General features: G+C 33.2%; 1 protein-coding gene across 2 annotated transcripts; it reads right to left on the reverse strand.

Moving 5' to 3' along the window:
• Nucleotides 1-1,013: 1,013 nt before the first annotated feature.
• LOC116337386 lies at nt 1,014-21,651 on the reverse strand. Of its 2 annotated transcripts, none has more exons than XM_031761900.1 (14): nt 20,963-21,651; nt 10,216-11,365; nt 8,452-8,563; nt 8,223-8,373; nt 5,847-8,150; nt 5,632-5,756; nt 5,407-5,544; nt 5,072-5,346; nt 4,912-5,000; nt 4,744-4,845; nt 4,617-4,679; nt 1,478-4,535; nt 1,312-1,402; nt 1,014-1,241 (listed from the first exon to the last, which is right to left on the reverse strand). In XM_031761900.1, exons 2-12 carry the CDS (start codon nt 11,226-11,228, stop codon nt 4,348-4,350), a joined length of 4,560 nt encoding a protein of 1,519 aa, XP_031617760.1. In that variant the 5' UTR covers nt 11,229-11,365; nt 20,963-21,651; the 3' UTR covers nt 1,014-1,241; nt 1,312-1,402; nt 1,478-4,347. The 2 variants fall into 2 exon arrangements, with proteins under 2 accessions (XP_031617760.1, XP_031617761.1); XM_031761901.1 differs by lacking the exon at nt 20,963-21,651 and adding an exon at nt 19,799-19,990.
• Between the last annotated feature and the right edge of the window lie 206 nt (nt 21,652-21,857).

Below are 21,857 nucleotides of genomic sequence, written 5' to 3' on the forward strand. Positions count from 1 at the left end.
GGCGAGCAACGGTGTTCGTTTGTTATTCGATTTGTTTGAAAATTGGCATGTGTCAAATGCAGTTGAGTAAGTATTCTCTTTAGTTTGTTTGCAGATGTCTGTCAAGATGGATTCTTTTCCGAATATTGAGCTGGCCTTATGGAGAAAGTTGGACATTTTCCAACATGAAACCGAATCTGCGCTGAATGATTACCTTTCAAAATGGGCAAATCAATCGATTTCATTGGATGCACCTTTGATTGTGAAATTCAACCTGGATTTCAAGAAGTTGTCTACTATGAAGCCGGTAAAAGTGATTTTGGATTCAATTTTAGACGAACCGTTACAATCGCAGAAAGACATTAGATCGGCTGCATATCTCTATATTAGTTCACTTCTGTTTGAAAAGTTCCCGGAAATTAGTCTACAACCACAACAGATACATTGTATCATCCGCTTCACAAATTTACCGTTGACTGCAGAATACGAATTTATTCCATTTCAACATCCAGTTCGACTGTCGCTCAGCGGAATGAAGTGTGTACTTCATAGTTTCGGTGATAAGTATCTATATGTGCGGCAGTCAATTTGGTACTGCCCAAAGCATTGCGCCAACAATCAAAAACATATATTCGATGGAGAATCTTCGGTTGGCCAGAAATGTTTCGAATGTAATGGCGATCTCAGCGAGTATGAGGTAAGATAATAAGGTAATTCATCATTCGATCATTCGATTATTTCAATAAATATGATTTATTTCTGTGCACAGCATTTTCGTTCGACGTATTCGAGTCGTCTGGTCCGAGTCTTCAATGCACGAAGTGTTGACACACCAATACAGTATGGAAAAATACATCGCGATGTCAGAGTGAAACTGTCTGATGACCTGTGCGACGTGGAAATGATACTGGGCCAAATTTACATGCTCATTGGGACCTATGACATCATCACTCAAACTTATATCGCGTGGAATTTTTATAAAGATCAATGAACGTTGATTAATCAATTTGCAACGTTTATTGTTTTGATTTATCTTGCTTAAAAAATGTTGTTTATTTTATTTAATTTACAATGTTATAATAAACCTTAAATTAGTCATTTTACTTTTACGTTTACAAACAATGCAGAATATCAACATAGCATAGTGTGTAACCGTTTGACACTTAGGTGTGTGGACAAACTGACGTCGTGTATTACTTATTTTTACATTTAACGAAAATCAAAATCGTGTTAAGTAAATTTCGGTGTTCAATTTATAATCTCTGTTGGGAAGTAAAAAAAAGCAAACATAAGTCATGTATAACTTTTGACAACGATGGATTTGCAATCTACCTTGTAATGCATATTGATATTCGGTTGCTGACCGGCAAAGAAAATACTTTCTTTCTGGTACTTGGTGGCGTAATTTATCGACATTGTTGTCCTGGAAAATGGCAAAATAACACAGAATTGTAAAACAAGAACTTTTCATATTTTATAACAAACAAATGATACCCACCAGTTTCGAATGATGTGCACGATAGTTACAGAACCTTATTGTTCGGATATTTTCAAGTACTGACAATGACCGCGAAGAATTTGATGATTGATCATATGGTGAATTCGGTGTCTGCTTGGAACTCGCAAATAGATCCTTTGGAATTTTCAAATTGACATTTTTTCCTCAAAACGGCAACATCAAATGGCCTCATTGCTCTTACTTCAATCTTCAATTTGGTACAGTATGAAAAATGTGGATTTCGATAATCTACACCCCAAATCGAATAACGGAACAGTCCAAAAATGTTAGAAACTCTGCTATAATTTCATACAATTTATTCGACACGACTTTTATTCGATTCTATAAATAATACACAAGGTCTATTTGCATCTTCACACAATTCTAAAGAATATTCCGCAAAATTTGTTTGTTCTATTTTTTTTTTTTCATTGTTTTTTTTTCTCTTCTTCATGAAGAATGTGAAAATTATTGAATTTATGTTGGAAAATTGTTAGTTCAAAGCAAATTTATGTGTATGTGTATGTGTGTTTGAATGAGCTGAAGAATACAAAGGCATCTCATATGACTGCCAGCTGTCAAATGGCAAAATGCCACTATTCCATGTCATATCGGGTTTGATAATTATAAAATATTCATTTTATTTATTTGTTCGTATCATTTTAATCTACAGAAAGCTTAAATTATAATTGCCATGCGCAACAATATTTATAAATCGAAAATTAAATTGAAAAAAAAGGTGAAAATAGATCGTTTCTTTGCATCGAGTATAATAATCTTTAAAAATAAAAAAAATCTGACTAACTCATCGTTTATTCCAGCTTATAAATTCGTTTTGTTTATAATATACTTTCATTTTACGTTCGGGAGGTGTGAAACCTACGACAATCTATTGACCGATCGCATCTCAATGTTTTTTTTCCTAATAAAATTGTTTTCGACTAGCGCCAAAGTATGTGTGTGTGTGTATGTGTGTGGTTTTCAACATTTAACGTCAGTTTCTTGATTTGAGTTCTTGTCGCTTTCTAGATTGCTCTATTCATTCGAACTGAAGTGAAATTGCATTTATAATCAGTCTTGAATTTGTTTTTTTATATATTTTTTTCTTCGTCAGTATTTCCTTTTTATATTCTCAGTGCAACACATTTTTTTTGATTAATTATCGCAATTGTTTCCGTTGTACGCAGAGTTCAAATCATAATTTAGTATGGATTGCAAACAAAAAGAAAATAAGAAAAAAAAGATAGATATTAACACAAAAAGCGATGCTAATAATTTGAATTTTACAGCAGGTGATGGCAATTCATAAAAATAAACGAATAAGGCAACAATTGATCATTTTTTTTCCATCATAATATTTTCCGTTTAATTTCGAACATTTTTACGTTTAATTAATTTAAATTTTCCATTTGAAATTGGTTTTACTTATTCACATGCGGTTAAGCTGAATTGATTGGTTTAGCTATTATTTTTGTTTACCATTTATTATAACAATTAGTTTTATGTATTTATTTACAATGTGACATGCTTTTTATTAGAGAACACTTTTTCCATAAATTTTCTAACGATTTGTTTTTTTTTTTTTTAAATCTTGTCTAAACGTTTATATCAATTAAATATTGAGTTGAAATTGAAAATAGGAAAAAAGAAACACATTAAAGCCAATTCGAGTTTCTTTTAAAAAATAATTTTTTTCTTCTTTTTTGGTAGAAACACTCTACTGCGAATTTAACAAGAATTAATATTGGCTGCACCGGCATTATTTTTTGCTATAATCATTTTCCATGTCATTATTTCAATAGGTCATATTGCTATTTGTTTCTCTTATGATTTATATTTTGTTGTTGTTGTATTAATTCAATATTTTGAGTATTACATTCGCATAAATTCAGTTATTTAGTTTAGTTTTAGTTAAGTCCATTGACATTTCAATGAAATGGGTTAATTATTGTTGTTGCTGTTGTTTGTTGATTTAATAAAAAGAGTAATTTGATAGATTTTTTTTTACGTAGAAAACGTACATACTTAACCGTACAAATCACAATATTAGGTGTGTTATGGTGTAAAAAGTAATTTTTTTTTTCCTGACGATGATTTTTGTTTGTTTGTCTATATCAAATTATTCGTCATATTTCAATTTAAAATGTTTGTTTAATTTAAAACCGATCTGTCGACGTGCAAAATTCGCTTGAATTCCTAATCGTTATCATCCATAATTTTCGAATCAATTTTGTCCGCCTTAGTTTTGTTCTCTTTTTTTTAATGTTTTCATAAATAATTAATTTCCGATTCAGTTTCGATTCGATTCTAGGTCTGGTTGGACAAGTCTTTGGAAATGTTGGATCACTTATTACTTTAAAACGGTGAACTGTTTCAATGCGCAATTTACATTTGTTTGTTGTTTATATCTTATCGTTTTGAAAATGCATTCATGATTCAGTTCCGTTTAAATGATTTCAAGAATATGTTTACTTATGACATCTCGCAATTGTGTGTGTGTGTGTGTTATTAAGGTTTTGGTCACCTTTTTCTTAGTTGAGAAGAGCTCTTGTTTTGATTGATTCGGTTAAATAGTTCTGTGTTTGGTCCATATGAATAGGTATTTTTTTTTGTTCATTATTTTAATTATTTATAATGATAATGCTTTTGTTCGGTTTGGAATTTAAATTTTAGTTTTGTTTTGTTATCATTTGAACAGTTTTCGATATGTAAAGCAAGCAATCATTTAACTGCTATTTTGGCGTGCAAACGGAACCATTACTTATTGCTCCACACATTTTATGTTTTATGTATATGTTATGTTATTTTATGAAGCGATTCCACCGTGTTTGTGAGTGTATGTGTGTTTAAATTTTCATGAAAAATCGTTCTCACAAAATTCCATTCGTTAAATATTGGTATCCATCGTATAATTTGGTTGAGAGTGAATTTAGTGAATCTTGCACTAAACCAATAACTTTCTTTTCCAGCTCCTGTTCGGTCAAGTTCATATGAAAGCGATTTCGTAAATTGCGAATTGTACCCGCACAACCATTTTTGAAGCATGGTAATTGCGCGCCTGCAAAAGATAAACAAGAAGAGCACATATTAACATTAACACCCATTCCATAGAAAATAAAAGGTCTGTAATGTCACTTACTACTTCGCATTATTTCGACAATATTGATGACTCGGTCCATGTGCTTTCGTGCAGCCATTAAACCTTTGATAAAATAGATATTCTATTAAAACCATTCTTAAAACCAATTCAAAACTATATAGTTTACCTTTGAGTAATAAGTGCTGGAATTCAGTCCATAGTGGTGATTCTACTCCTCCCATTACATCAACAAACTCCGGTGTTAATTTGAATGGCGATTGCTCAAAACCTATTCGTCAAATATGTTTTATGATTATTTACATATTTCGCACACAAATTAATCTCTGTTATTTACCTAAATTCTTTGGCGAAATGCTGAGGATAAAACCGAAATCGATGTGTATTAAATGACCATCGGAATGTAATAAGATGTTGCCATTATGTCTAAAATTGTAAGCGAAATTGAAATGTCAATGGATTTTTGTTTTATTTATGCAATATAACAAAAGACTCACCGATCTTTGACTTGAAGCAAATAGGAAATCAAACAATAAGCCGCACAACTTTGCATGAAATTGTATTGTGCCAGTTTAAAACTTTCTGTTTCGGGGCTACCATATTCATCAATGAAATAATCACGTAGACTTTTGTTTGAGTTCTTTTTAATTTGATGTAATGATACGGTATTCAAAATTGGTTCAATCAGCCCACTGTCATTTGAGAGGCACACAATTTTGTATGGTCGAACCCATAAATTGACATTCTCTTCTTGCCAAATTAATTTGAAAATCTAAAATTAAAAAATCATTTAAAATAAACGTCGAAATTTATATTATTATAAATTTTTAACCTCTAATAATTGTGTTGCCATTAATTCCTGTCGAAGATCGTCTCCACATTTGACAATAGCCGAAAGAAGTCTCCAATTTGATAAATGTCCATAAGGTGATGATTCACGAATTTGTCGCTCTTTTTCATGCCATGGTTCCTATTTAACGATTAAAATGAAGTAATAAGTCTAGCGAACTTTCGAATGCATTTTCAATAACGCATTTACAGTCGGATAAACACATACTTTTAATGCAGCAGCAGATGGATCTTCAGGATCTCCGAAAAATGGTTTTGTATTTTCAATATTCAAGTTATTTGTATGCCTCGTTCGCACGTCACCAATATTGAACACAACTGGACCAGATACGCCTATATGATATGAGAGGAAATGTCGAAATAGATTATTTGTAAATACAACCGAATAAAAACGCAATAAAAATGCTTTCAAGTAAAACTTACTTTGTTCCCTCGAATCAATCGAGTCAAGCGACATTTGTGACATTGAATCTCGGTCAGCGATTTTATACATGTTAAGATACTGAGCGGTTATTTCATCATCTTCCGGCAACCACGCATCATCATCGCTGATACCATATTCCTGCCAATATTTGTTCACATCTAGATTTGTATGGGACGTTTTTAATGTCGAACTATTGCATATCTCTATCGTTGATGAATGATCGTTTTGCATTGGTGACGCACTTAAATTTGAGTCAAGATGCTCTTCACTTTTGGTGTGTCTTAATGAAGGCATCATTTTTGGAATCACTGGTGATGTATAAATATCACTAACCTCAACAACTTCAACATAAATAATATAAGGTGTTTTATCTTTTGAATTTAGTACGGCGGTTTTCTCTTCTTTGATACGAACAATATGATGTGGAATATCGGAATTGAGTGGAAGCCATACACGAGCTGGTAGATTTTTATTTATTAAATTTAATCGCATCCGAAGAATGCTCGTTTTCTCCGTTTTCGATGGTAAATGTGTCAAATTACGTCCAATATCGATGAGCGATTTGACAAATTCACGTTGAGCAGCCAATTTTGGTGCACCACATGTACAAACCGTTTTACAACCCAATAAATCATTGACCGCACCACGTACAGACTCAAAACACGTACAACCATTATCGAATGCTCGTCCGGTTGATAAATCGCCCAAACATAATCGAACCGGTGTTTGAAATAGTTTTGGTGCATTTAATGTTAGCAAACCAGTTGCATCTGATTGAGATCGATGATGAGTTTTCTTGATCGGTGAATGTAAATCTTTTACATCTTTAACATCCAATTTATCATTTGGCTCATCAATGCGCAGCTGTTTTCGTTCACGTTTTGGATAAAGTTCTTTGATTAAACTAAGATGGGATTTTTTATCGCTTGAACGCTGTGAAAACGAATCGAAACTGTAATTATATGCTTCCAATAGCCACGAGCATTTCAATGAAAAATCGGCCGCTTTTCGGCAACGATAAACCAAATATGGATCAAGTGCCTCAGCCAAATCGTCTATTTGAATGTACATCAGTATTAGCTGCGGAATATATAAATCCACATCTTGATCTTTAAAACTGAAGATTTTATTTCCAATGAAACTTAAAACGCCCGGCTCTTTCGAATAGAATAAATAATGAATGCCAAAATGAATATTAAAGATTGGTGATTCGAAGAATCGCAGCAAACCGTTGTGACCATTCTCAATTTTCGGAAGCGATATAGTCGTTTGTTCGATTTCTTTATTTGACTTAATGAAACATTTTACAACACCAGGTACCCGAACTTTTTCCTTATCTTTGGCGGTGAATGTTAACGCTGACACGGTTTTTTGCAATTGAACATTTTCAGCATCCGGTGTGGTTTCGGCCGACGAAGAAGCTGTTGTTGATCGATTTTTCGAGCATGGTTTCAATATGAAGAACTCTTTTCGCTTTGATATTTCACTCGATTGTTTTGTTTGATTTTGTTCATCCGATTCGGTTTTGTTATTCTTTTGTGCGTTTTTCTTTTCATGATTTTCGATGATACTTTGCGCCGTTCGAAAGATTGCATTTTTTGTTGCACCAAAAATATTCTTGAAAATAACATCGTTTTTTATATGCTCTGGCTTAACTTGTTCGCTTGATTCGTTATCCAGTTTCGGTGATTTGCTGCCTTTTGTATTCGTTTCGGTTTTCTGTGAGAGCTGCTGATCAGACAGTGATGACAACATTTGTTCATTGGTTGGTGTGGAAGCCGCTTTTGAATTTGTTGCTGTTGCCGTTATTTCATCCTCAAATTCGATTGGAACAAAGATTTTTTGGTTACGCTTTTCCATGTATTTGGCTAAATGACTCATATTTTGATCTCTGTATTTGCACTTATCGTCTATATTCGTTTCAAAAGTTGACGTGTGGCCAGTACTTTTATTCTTATTTGATTTTGTTGCAAGTTTATCATCATCGGAAGCTGCATAAAATGTTAAATCCGATTGCAGTGTTTTATATTCTTCGTCCATGGATGTGGTCTCCAATATTTCGATGCATTCTTCTTCCGGATCGATTTCACCAGAGTCAAGACTTTCTCTCGATCGTCGCATTCTCGTCAACGAGGCTTGATCTGTTTCCGAACTACATATTATACCTGAATCGTCAGATCCTAAACTAGTCAAATCTTCTCGTTTCTTCGTAGTACTATCGCCATTACTTGAAACATTGTCACATTTGACCTTTTCGGAATTGTTTGAATTGGCCAAGTTATTACTCCTCGTCGGACATGATCCTATAATAATCATAATCATTGTATTAATATAGTTTTTTTTTTCGATTTCAATACAATATAACATATACATACCGATTACGCTGGCTTTGCTGCAAACAGCGATTGGTGTATTATTTGGATTGGTTGCGGACGATGGTGCCACTTTACTGCACATTGTTGTGCCCAAAATTGAATTGGTGCACAATATGTTCTCTGATTCAGCGTTTGGCGACGATACTTCCACCTAATTTACAACGTTTACAAACAATTAATACGAACACGATTTAAAGAAGAGTTTCATTGTGTTGTTGATGGAATTTACCTCTGGGATTCGTTGAAGTGCACTATCAAGGCTGCGATTTCGATGATGTTGTGTTAGGTTGATTCGTGTGTTTGTTACTTGTGAGACTGGCGGCAAAAGAATGCCCATCGACCTAAACAGAAAGCATATCAAATTGATCGTTATATTGTTAATCACTAGTTATGAACAATGAAAAATAATTATAGCTCCAAATCTTCTTTTCCTCTTGTAGAACATCATTTCACGTCTACGCATACATAATAATTGAATTAATCATTTCATTTTTAGTATTTTTTGTGATGGATACAATTTTGAATTCATGAATTGAGTGCACTCACACTCAATTTACTGTTTTCGGGCTTAAAATCAAACTGAAAATGTAATTGAAAGGGCATAATTATAATGCAGCCACCGATAAATAAGCCTCTTGTGAATGATTACATTTATCTAAGCTACATAGCAAGCTTGTACTACATCGCTTGATAAATGAAAAGCGAAAAAATTGCAAAAAAAACGAGCGCATCAGAGAAAAAACGATGAGAAATAGTGTTAATTATCTTAATGAGCCGATTTATTAACCATTGAGTGATTACTGCACGTTTGAGATTGTTTTTTTAAGTGGCTCGTATTTTTTCTCTATATTTCTTTGATTTTCAAAATGAATTTACCACATTCCAAATATACATGATCATGTAACGGTGATGACTTTCCTTAAATTCACAATTAACGATATATTTTATCGAAAATGATCATTTAACATTTTAAGATGAGACAGTGGTCAGAAATCGACGCCAAAACAACTGATAAAACAAAATAGCGATATATGAATCGCATCTAACGAACATGATAAGCAAAAAGAGCATTGGTAATAAAAAAAAAGTGCTCCAAATTGACACATACATACATACAGAGAGATCTGGTGCGCGATTTTCACTTTCACTTATATTTAAATTGGTTTTTATGGGCTCTGAAACACTTGTGAGCCAACCAAGTTTCGCATTCCTAAGCAACAATGAATTGACGCGAAACAAATGAGATCCAACGCATACGGTCCACACTGCTCTGTAATAGTTTGTGAACGGATCTATTCAGACGATATGATGCACGTTTTAGTTGAAAAAACAAAAACAAAAAACAAAATATATAAACAAGCAAACAAGGCAAATTAAGTTCAAACTAAAACAGGCTACTTAATTTTTTGTCTGATAAAGTCTTTGACTTGATTGTGGCGATGCACGTTCATTCATTCATTCATTCATTGAGTGCATTTGTTTAGCGCGACTTAAGTCAGCACAATGTTTGCATGCATGCATCTACTTAATATACTGATGTTTTAAATGCGTATGTATGCACTTAATACTCATTATTTTATCAGTATGAAATACGAGATTTCATTCACATCGTTTGCTTAATTACCTTATCAGTTGAAGCGAAGCGTACGATTTGAAGGGGAAAAGAGTGGATGTGAAACGAATGAAAACAACAACAACAAATTGAACAGTCTGTACACAAAATTAACGAATATAACGTAATACGCGATACTTATGTAAGGCTGTAGAGCTATGTACTCAGATCGATATTTGAATATACGAATCATAAAATGCGGGCTTAACATTTTATTGAAAAACGTAAACTGTGAAAGAAAAGAAACGTTCACTGTCCATCTTAAATGAAATAGAAACATAATTGCGTGTGTGGGATATTGTCAATTGTACACATATGGAACATAAACTACATCTTAGATACTTGGAAAAAAGTGAAAAGATACCATTGGCATTAGCTTACCTAAAGTCCAGACTAAGATTTCGTTGATGTGTGGATATTCTGGTGCGTTTTGTCTCACCACAATTGCCGTTGCTACCATTTTGTGAATTAGATGTCGATCGACCATGAACCGATGGCAATGGATTGCTACCTATACCGCTGAGACTAAGGCGTTTATAAAATCGATTATTCGTACTTTTATTCGATGTTGTTGGTGCATTCGTTTCGCCATGTCGATTCAATTTCTTATTTGATGCAGCTGATAATATTGGCGTATGTATACCATTGCCATCATTCAATTGTATGGCATCGCAATGCGTTTGATGCGTGCTAGAATCTTCTGTACCATTTGACACAATTGGTGAATCGCTAAGACACGCTAAATCGGACGTATTTGTGGACGGGTTGGTTGTGTCGGTGTTTTCTTTATTTTCGCTATCTCTTGAACTATGATCGGTGACACCATCCATCGCTACCTGTGCGCCATTTGACGGAATGTTTGTGTAGCTGGCTACTGACTGAGAATTTATAACTGGAATTACTGAAGACGTGTGCTGCTGGTCATATGAGTTCGCCATTGGTTTTGTGTCATTTACCGTTGACGTTGTGATATTTTTATCAATATTTACATGACTTGATTCGGTGTGAATGGTAGTGATGATGGTGCTGATGGCGTTGCCGTTGCCATTGCTATTGCTGTCGCAATCAATTTGGTGTGTATTTTGTTTGGTTGATTGTGGAATGATTTGTTCCATTGACGATGTTGACGGTGATGATGGCGTTGATGTGGATGCCGATGTTGAATTCACTGTTGTTGGACATTTGGTCAATCGTAAATTGGGAGCAATGTCATCGTCATCATTGTTACCAACAAATGAGCTCATCTTTGCGCTTGAACCAATTTCACGAATGTGCCGTAGATTTAATAGATTTGCATAGCTACTACTGTTGGTCGAGCCAATTTTTTTCACCTTATTTGATTGTATGCTACCGTCAGATTTACTACCCTTAAATGCCGAAAATACGGAATTCATTTTTAAAACAGTTTCCTCGATAATAATTGATTGTTATGGTTATCCAATGAAAACTAAGCCAATTATATGAAGACCACATATTCATGCGTCAAGTGTCAGGTATACGATCGCCTACTCACAATTTACTTGTCTCGCACCTAAAATGAAAAGAAACAACAAATATACACACTTTAGATGATTTCATTTTGTAAATAATAACAAAACATTCAATTGAATTCGCTAAACAAACGGTAAGGTATTTTGTTTTTTTCTTCACTCTAACGCAACCTATAACGCATAACCAAAGTAAACATATGGTATTAAGTAAAATAAAGTCGTTTCGCTGAACGAAAAAATGCGGTTTTATTATTGTTCACAGTAAATTTTGTTGTAAAAACGCGTGCTACTTTTGATACTCTGGATATTGTTAATTTGTTCTAGCAACCAACTGAATTTCATGCACGAATCTCAAACACTCATACATACGATACAGATAAAATCAATTCGAAAATTTTGTTGACAAATAGTCATGAGAGCCGCTTGAAGCTATAGCTAAATACATCCACAATCATTTTTATGTATTCGGTTTTTGCTTTTTTGTTGTCATTCACAGTTTGCTTTGTCTCTCTTTGTTTTTGTCTAAGTCGCTTTTGTATGATTTTTCGTCTTGAGTTACAATGCTGTTGAAGGTCGATTATAGCGGTAGCTTAAAAAAAAACAAACTAACGATAGTCGGTTTTTGGGTTAAGATACTTTTTCTCTTTCGTTGAATATGAACTCAAAAATAATTAAAGATAGACGAGAGAAAATTCATGCGATCACATTGTTGAGCTGCAAATGATTACATGGTGAAATGAAAAATCGTTGATTTATAGACAGTAGAAAGGGAGAGGGAAAGAGTAAAAAAATTAATTTCCCACGAAAAAATAAATAAACAGTAAATGGCATGAAGCAACGAATGAAGAATCGAATCACGAAAGTCAACCATTCCTTCCTGTGTTCATTATACATACCTGTATACTTGAGGCTGATAAAATAGCTATGGATTCGTGAAAATGGCAAATAACACGGTCAACGTCCACGCAATTTGTTTAATACACTACTCAACAGTGTATTGCACCATGCATGGTCATTGGCTCGAATCATGACACTTGCTCACCAACATTCATACCAAATGAAATGATATTAAGTGGATAATTAGCAGCCAAACACATTCATGCGAATTTTAATGAAAGGTACGAAAGAGTAACGCTTGTTGTTGTTGTTTTTTCGATTTGGCTGACATAAAATTATCAGTGATTTCTATCGGGTCCAATCGGTAGATCGATCATAAAAGATCAAAGTGATTAGATGAGTTCCGAGCACTGGAACCATTCATTGAATGCCATTTTGAAATGGATTGAATCGCATTGAACTAGTTGAACAGACTGGCGATCAATAAGTCAAATGAGATATGTTAATTTTTTAAGATGAAACGATAAATGAGTGTGTAGATTTTTTTTATGCACGAGTGCACAATCCAAAAATAAAATCGTTCATGGCAAATGTCACAAAGACTGAATTTGGCTCGAAAATTTCGACAAGAAAATGCCAAATATCTGTTTTAAATCGGGAATTTATTCACTTTTTCTTTCAATTTTTTTTGTTGTACATCTTGAACGGAATTTCTCAATCATCATTCCGGGTATGGCATGTTTTGTGAATGTGAAAAGAAGAAAAAGAAATACGAAACAAATTGATGGGGAATGTTATTTGATCATTCCGTTTAAGTTACAATCACTGGAAACGGGGTACATTGGCCATGGCTTTGAGTTCGAAAATGACCACATGTACGAATTATCTCGTCATTTTTTAATCATTTTACCATAGACATGTATATTGTATATACACAGAACTCCAATATAATTCAATAAAGAAACACAACGGCGCTAAGCTCATGGGTTAGAAATTAGAAATACTATCGAAAAACCTTGAATGAACAGAAGTTTTGCGAATGGTATATAAGCCGATTTCACCCAATACATATCTGCGCAAAGTCGCAAGCATTTATTTTAATTCCATGAAATGAGTCATTTCTAAGAAGTGCCCTCCAACATACACTATGCATTATGAGCAAAAAAAAATGTTGATAAACATCTCATCTCATACCGAAATTCGCTTCTACACCGGCTTTTTTTTTACTATTGTCGTTTTAACAATATCATTCTAATTGCTACTGAGTCTGGCGGTCCTTTCTGTTTGGCGCGAGAAAATTTTCGGGGCGATATCAAATATGGGTTTTTGAAAAAATAAACGCTTGAGCTTTATTATGAACTCATGTAACTTGTGCGTGTTCATTAATACTTGTTGTGGTGTATAAATATTTCTTTTTTCTTTCTAAATCCCATTACGAGATTGTATTCCAAGCATTTTCACATTTAAAATTGTTGTGTTGCTCCGTAAAAATGTGTTGAGATAGAGAATCAATGGCAAAAAAATGTTCTTTACACCGAATACGGCATGTCATTACAGAATGCCATAAATACCTTTACATAAATGATTATATGACAGTAATGCCGAAGAGCCAAACACACGCTGAAACTTGTAATTGTTTTAGTTTTGTAGTTGTTGTTGTTGTTTCTCTTGTGCCGCAAGTATGATATCAAACAATTATGTACGAATACGTCACATAGTTGCAGATAAGAGAAAACTTGCTAAAACTAAAGATTATCAAAACGTGACGCACACAATAAGAACCTTGTTTCTATATGCTAACATTTGTCAATTGAAAATTCGTCATCAAATGTGAAACCGATTTTGCTTTACTCCGTAAGTCCATTTATCTTTGTCTACTAAAAAAGAACATGATTATCATAAGAAAAGAGCCGATTTTCAGACAAAATAAACAAATGTTAATCAAGAATTTTAAAATATTGCCTTTTGTAATGAAATGTTTCAGCTAGAACTTGCATTTGCGAGTGTGTATAAATGACGACAGGTAATATTTGGTAAAAATGATAATGAAAAAAAAAGAATTGCCGAAAATACAAGTAAAACAATTGTTTTTTAAAAAACGCCCATTAGAAAGTGCCATAAATGTTTAGAAAACATTATTTTTCGTAAAATGTTTTTTTTTCTCTTCTTCACAACATACACACTTTTTTCTACCTCAATTTAAATTGTAGATTACCGTCAACATCGACACTAAGAAATAGAGCTGCAAACTGAGTAACAGGCACACATTTTTAAATTATTTACTCTTTTAGCAAAAATATTTACCGGAATAGCATTAATTTAATTACTGTTTTATGATGTGTTTATAAAAAACGAAAAAAATTTTTTTTTACTTGCTGAATAGAAATCACTAGGCACTTCATTAAAAGAAGTGAAACACAAACAGAAAACAAGAACCGTTAAATATTCATTTGAAAGATTTTATATCGTTGTCAAGAGTATAAAGTGTAGCAACTCCATAAATAAATATACGTACACAATTGTTACACACAATTTCACGCATTCGGTAAATTGCACATGTGCGATTGTTTCGCATCTGGGTTTTTGTTTGTTTTTCATCATGATCATCGTCGTTGTTGTCGTCGTCGTTGATGATGATTATTTTTAAAAGCAGCGGCAATTTATTTGTGTTACCCATGCACTTGTGAGCCAATGTTGAAATGGTTGTTGTTGTTTTTTTTTTTAATTGAAATTAAAGCGAACGAATTGACGAATGCGTGAGTGCACGCTGGAATGGGAGCGATTATGTATAAGTGCATCCATAGTTTGAATGAAAAACAAACTATAAAACAAAAAAATAAAATAAATGCAATAAAATTATAGTAATTTATTTGCTCTTGAAACTGTGCACTTATGTGTCACACAGCAAATGCCAAAGAATATGAATAGCACTTGAAGCAATACGCACAACATTTGTAACTTATGATTTCTGCTTATTATCAATGCTTGTCTCCGAAATCTCTAGCACATAGCACATAATCAGCTAAGAAAAAAGAAACCGTTCTTTTTGTTTCTCGTATTCCACAGTAAAATGTTTCGTTCATCCATGTCAAAACCAGCTACGCATTACAGACATACAATGTACTCATATAAATAGAACATATAGACTGAATGATAGTGTGAAACGAAAAAAAAGAGAAGAATTCAGGACAATATAGAATTTTGATATCTCGAGTACGGCTTAAAATAAAGCTAGCATAGATTATTTCTTTTGTTTTGTATGCGAGCACATGATTTATATTTTTAAATTTGGAATGTTTCTATTTTTTTTCCTCTCGCTACAGATTTAAGAAACGCGAATGATAGCATCGATTCATATATTGTTCCATTTATAATACGTTCGCTGACGTTGATATTCTAGTTTTCAAAAGTTCAAAAAATCATCCGAAAAAAATAGAACAAAATCATTTGGTTGAATCACGGCGCGTTTGGTGCGCAACGAATTCCAGAGCATTTTTTATGACCGATGAAAAATGTAAACTAATCAACGCTGAACATTTCTAACGAAATGAAAGCAAATGTGGAACCCATGATGTGTGCAATTTCTTATGTTTTTAGTGCATATTTCAACAAAAACTATTTATCGGTTTATGGCTGCTCGATGCCGTTTTGAATGAAACGAACGCAATGCGAAAAATGCCATAGAACAAATGAAGATAGATAAACGGCACAAATATTGTTTATGCACATGGGGAACACATTTTCAATGTTGTACACAGAACTACAAGAATAAGACGTCGACAACGACATAGAGAGATGGTGAGAATGGGAAGAAGGAAGGTAGAAACCATCAAACGGATGGAGTACAGAATGATTTTGAATGGTTTGAACGTTGCTGGTTGATGACGGAAAGGGAAAATCGTTTGAATCATCAATTGACGAAGCATATGCACCGTTGAGCGTTGAGCGTTAAACGTTCAATGTTATATTCAAACCATTCAACACTTCATATTTTATAGCGACACTATTCAAAGAGACTCCCAACAGGAAAAGTGTAGAGGAAAAGCTGCCAAGCTGACATGATATCAAGAGTGAATGATATAAATGGATACCGCTATATGATATGTGAGAGTTTGTATTCAATCACAACACATTCCATGAAAATAAAACAAAGAAGATGAATAAAAAAAAATAACAACAATGTTTTTACAATAATATCATCAGATCAGTAGCCTGAATGCGGTCGATGTTGTGCATGACAAAATACGACGTAATATTTTGAAACAAGAAGCTTATGCATTAACATTGTACTCACATTCCACTAAATTGAACGTGTGTGTGTGTGTTCACCACATATAGTTGTGTTTCATGTACACGATAACATCAACCAAACTGACTTATTTATAAAATTAGATTAATTTTTACCAGAAAAAGAAGCAGAGGGGAAGCACAATGAATCGGACGAAAGAAATGTTGGTGTAGCCCAAATGGAATCGAGTAAAATGAAGTAGAATGGAATGGAATTCATTGATCATTTTTCTTTTAGTTTGTACATTTGTAATTGTGCGTAAGACGATAGCGTCGTCCGCATACAAAAATGTTGAGCGTTGATGCAGAATGGATAGAGAAATATAGTTTGTAAACAACATCATGTCACTCATTATATGTCGGCGTATACAAATTTTTCGAAAATTTCATATTTTATTTTCAAACATCAAAAATTAGTACTCTACATTTATTATGTGCTTGTTTGTGGATGGGATCACAGTATGCATGCAAGCAGCAATAATATACAGTAAATATATAATTGAGTATAGATATCTTTGTACCACGAAACATGTTTCCTACTTCACATCAATTTATATGATTTTTTTTCTTATTCGTCTCTCTCTCTCTCTCTCTCTGCCATTATTATTATTATTATTATTATTTACTGCTTATTTTTATTCCGATAGTTTTTATTTGTATGGGCCAGACTTTTTATTTAACAACATGAACCGGCCTCGTTTGAGTACCAACCATTTAATTTATTTTTGTTGGGTTTGGTCGGTTCTTTGCGCATCTGAACGGCTCATTGCTGCCTAAGTGATACGGTTTTATTATATGGTTTACTTAGAACATTTTAGGTTGATGCATCACGTCGTTTTCATTCCACTCTTATTCAATAGATTTAAAGTTATAAAAATAAAGAAGGAACTCGCATGTGTGTTTGTTAGGTTCTCTTTTTTTTTGGTGGATAATTTTATATTGCCATTCTCTGATGATATGAATATAACTGAATGACTACGATAAATGAACGAATACACACACACACACACACACACACACACACACACACACATATATATATTATCACATGTTATTTTCATTTATTGACAAATAAATAGGTAGGCATATCAAGCAATTACGTTTACGTATGCATATTCACAAAAGCCGTCCTTTTTCTATTGCATGACATCGTGATCGAGCAAATGATTCTCCCACTATTTATTTTCATTCTACTTTTTATATTCGTATGTATACATACATTAACGATTTGACTTTTTTTTTGTTATTGTTTATGTTTCGTTGGTAATGCTGCTTTGTCATCTTTTGATCCGAATCTTTCGTCGACAACGACGATAATAATATTTTATTTTCAGTTTTTTTTTTCGTCGTTCATTTAATGCATAAGCTAAAGAAATTATGAAAATCTTGGGCATATAACCATCACTTATTATTTATAAACAAAATGCACGTATGATGAATATATGTAGACAGCTTAAGAGCGGAATTCAATTTCGTCGAATGTCTGGCATGAAAAAAGATAGAGAATGAGAGAGAGAGAGGGAAAAAGAAAGAAATAAATAAATGATTTTTAAACGGAATGTATCAAACATTACGTACAAGCATGCCATTTGTATATACGAATGAATACGCATTTAATTGGATCGGCAAAAGAGAAGAATTCCAAACAAAACAAAACCGTCATATTATTACTACATTGATGCTTTATTTATATGGATACATTGCACCAACTATTTGCTACTCTTCTTCATGACTCAATGATTTTGCTCGATGCAATTTTCATACCAGTACCTCTATGTTCAGTATGCTTTGGATTTATTTATGTTTTTCTTTCTTTTTTTTCGTCTTTCTGTTGTAGCTTTCGTGAACGTATCACAGTATGCGTGTGGCGATTGTTTCGGTTGTTGTTGCTTCGTTCAGAAATCGAAGTAACAGCTAACGATCGCGCAAAAAAAAAAAACGAAAACACAATGCAAAATCAATAAAACAAAGGCTGATAAAAATGTGAGCGATAAATACATGTCGCATCAAACACGTCGACTTTCTAATGGGTTTTACCATTCGCAATCATTAATGATCGATTTGTGAACATTTTCAAGGCGATTTTTTCTTTTTAATCGTCGCAAAACTACAACCAGATAACGAAATTTCTACACTCCAAAATTTTTTTGGATACGGAAAATGAACATCAACAACAAAACAATTTCAATCACAATAACCGAAAAATGATCAATGATTGAAGACACTGTTTATACAACTGAAAGAGATCTGTTTTCATTTGTTTATTTAAATTGTCGATTCAATTATTTGACTTTATAACAATAACATTGTATCTTCCTACTCTTCTTCTTCTTCTTTTTCATCTTTGTCACGTTTTTCTCTTTCACTCTTCTTTTCTCATACTTTGTCGTAAAATACGCAAACATATTCATTAAAATTGTTGTTGATGTCAAACACAGCTTCAATATTCCACGGAAGTTAACACATATTCATGCATAAATTGCAACACTTGTGCGAATCAACGATATTATTATCTAATAAAAATATTGTATTTATATCATTGAAGTAATATACATCGTGTTAGGGTTTGAAAATCAAATAATAAGTGACAAGTATCTTTAATTACGACGGTCACAAAATCACATAATCTTCATGGTTATCACTTGCATTGACATATTTATCAAATGATATTTGGTGTATGTGTGGTGTGTCGCTTAGAAAATGTGTGTGCCCGATGAATGGCCCATATTCAAAATGAATTGTCGACTAAAAAAATGAACAACGATATCGAGTCGAATATATGCTGATTTGATTTGCATTTCGGTGCTCTTTTAAATTGCCGTTTCCCACAATAAACATTTTTTTTTTAATGCGATTATTGTTTGTTAAAGGCAGGAACAATTTCGAAAATGCATAGACATTATTTTCAATCATTCATCATTTTAATTGAATATCTCTGTTCATCGTAATTGAATTATTTTCCATGGCAAGCAATTACATTATTATAAGGTCACAAGGCATTTAATGACTTTGGTTTTTATGATGGCCTTTCAATATTAAGGAAACTGTATCAGACAAACGAAGGATGCACACGATGAATATGCATGCGATGAAGGTACACCAACGGTTGTATAGCTCATTGGCAAAATTAAATTTCACCGCATATTCAATTATCATTTCAAACCACTCACTCTCCCTCTATATCTCACATACACATGAATCGTCGTCGTTGAAAAAATATTTTTATCACAAACATTTTTTTATTGACATAATATTTATTTAAAAAAAAACAAAACCAATGAATCAAGGAAAGCCAATCAAATTAAGATAATTTTGGCATTTCCTGCAGATAGGTTGAATGATTTACGTACCCAAACTTAAACAATATTGTAACCATTTCGCCCTTTTTTCGATACAAAATAAAAACTCTATCTCTGTTTATCTTTTGTTTGTTTTTTCAAATCGATTTATTGCAGTCGTATTCACAGTTTATGAAACATCACAGTCACACTTAGAAGATGCAGTCTTAGCTAATAAAAAAAAAAACACGGAATTTCAAAGAAAATAAAACAATCACCAGTTCAGTTCAGTTCGATATAAATTCCGTGTGTATATTAGGTAGTGACGACAAAAAAGAAATTCTGATTATTTTAATTCACTAAACGCGCAACACGACTCGCATACGTTTCGGGATAATGAACATTTTCTCGTTATGGGTGCACAGAAATCCGTAGCTTTTGGATCTAGGGTGTGACTCAATATTTATTTTTTTTCTCTCGCCCGTTCGCTTTTCGCACAACCTCTTCACCCTTGTGTATACTATCTCTGCGAGACTGTTGCGAAGAGCTGAACACACAGCACACCGAGGCACATCGCTCTGATTTCGTTCGAATGACATACATATCATCCATCGCAATGAGTGAACGTATGGGTGAGCTTGTGTGAGTGGAATGTACGTAAGACTAAACATTTGAAATAAATGCGGTTTACTTCACATGCCACCCAAATTGAGCCACTTCGCAAAACGTGCAAGGATTTCTTTGAGAGAAAAAAAATATGGTAAAAACCCTTAGATTCTAAATTTATTTTGAGAACTATTTCCGAATTTGAGTGTAATTTTGAACAAATATTTGTGTAGAAGGAGTGTTGGTTTCAGTTTAGGGGACTGGCGTTCATGGCTGAATATACACACTGCACTGCACTTGGACATACAAACAATACACAGACAAATGCACATTCATACATATAGCTGACCGAACGCGCATACGGCAAACACTAAGTCACGAGCTATTAAAACGCTCTCGCTTCACACATTAACCAAATATGTCAAATTATCCGTACACACGAATACACACCCAAAACATTCATACTCGCATTTATATCGTGAAAACATGCTGTAGTAAAACATGCTTCTTTTTTTATACTGCTGCTGCTGCTGCTCTCAACACAAGTCGCGTACGGAATACGACACATAGTACACTATTGAGTCCTTATGTATGCGGGCATATGCGAGCAATGCAAACATTTATGCTTACCATTGAAGAATTTCAATTGACTAATCCAAATTGATGCGAAGAAAGTGATCGGGGACTGTGATGGAGTTATGAATTCGTTGGCTCACTTTATAGATAATAATCAAATTACATTCACAAAAAATTTCGCTTTTGTTTAGCGTTTTATAATTCACTTAATCTCGAGTATGTAGACTCGCCGAAAATTTTTATTTTTATTTTTTTCTGTCTATCTATCTATCTATTAATCTATTATTGTTTAAATGCGATAGATTTCATTTGTTCCTTGCTCATGTTTGATGTTTTGTTTTGTCATGCATGCACAACAATGAGATTGAAAGTATTGTTTGGGCACCACTAAAAGTGCATCATTTCTATTAGCAAACACAACAAATTGCATTTTGGACACAATTTTTCATCACGTTTGAACATTTGAACAACAAAATATTGACTCCAATATAATATTAACACGTAGTCGATTTTGATTGTGATTTCTGTTGTATATATGTTTATTTTTTTTTTGTTACTTTGACTTTTCGCCAACAGGAATGGTATTTTGGAACACAGATTTTTCAATGACAAAATACAAAATGAATATTTATTGAAGAATACACTAAACACTGGACATGTTACCAATTGCGATAAGCAATCTATATAGATGAATAATATTTTGGCACAATTTGTTTTATCAAATCGTCGCTGGTTCAATTTTTTCTATTATTTTGATGTTTATTGTTATTATTGTTTTTGATGGTGGTCTTTAAAACATTTTTTATAATAGAGAGTCCGCCATATTTGAAACACATTTTTCTCTCTCTTTTTTGCATTTGAGTTTTTAGTACATCGCCGACGTACGCCGATAGAGGGCGGATCACATCATTGTGGATCATTTCGGTTGATTATTGAACGAATATTTATG

The sequence above is a fragment of the Contarinia nasturtii genome, unplaced genomic scaffold (assembly GCF_009176525.2).
Source record: "Contarinia nasturtii isolate CC-2019 unplaced genomic scaffold, AAFC_CNas_1.1 Cnas_scaffold_285, whole genome shotgun sequence".
Lineage (NCBI taxonomy): Eukaryota > Metazoa > Arthropoda > Insecta > Diptera > Cecidomyiidae > Contarinia > Contarinia nasturtii.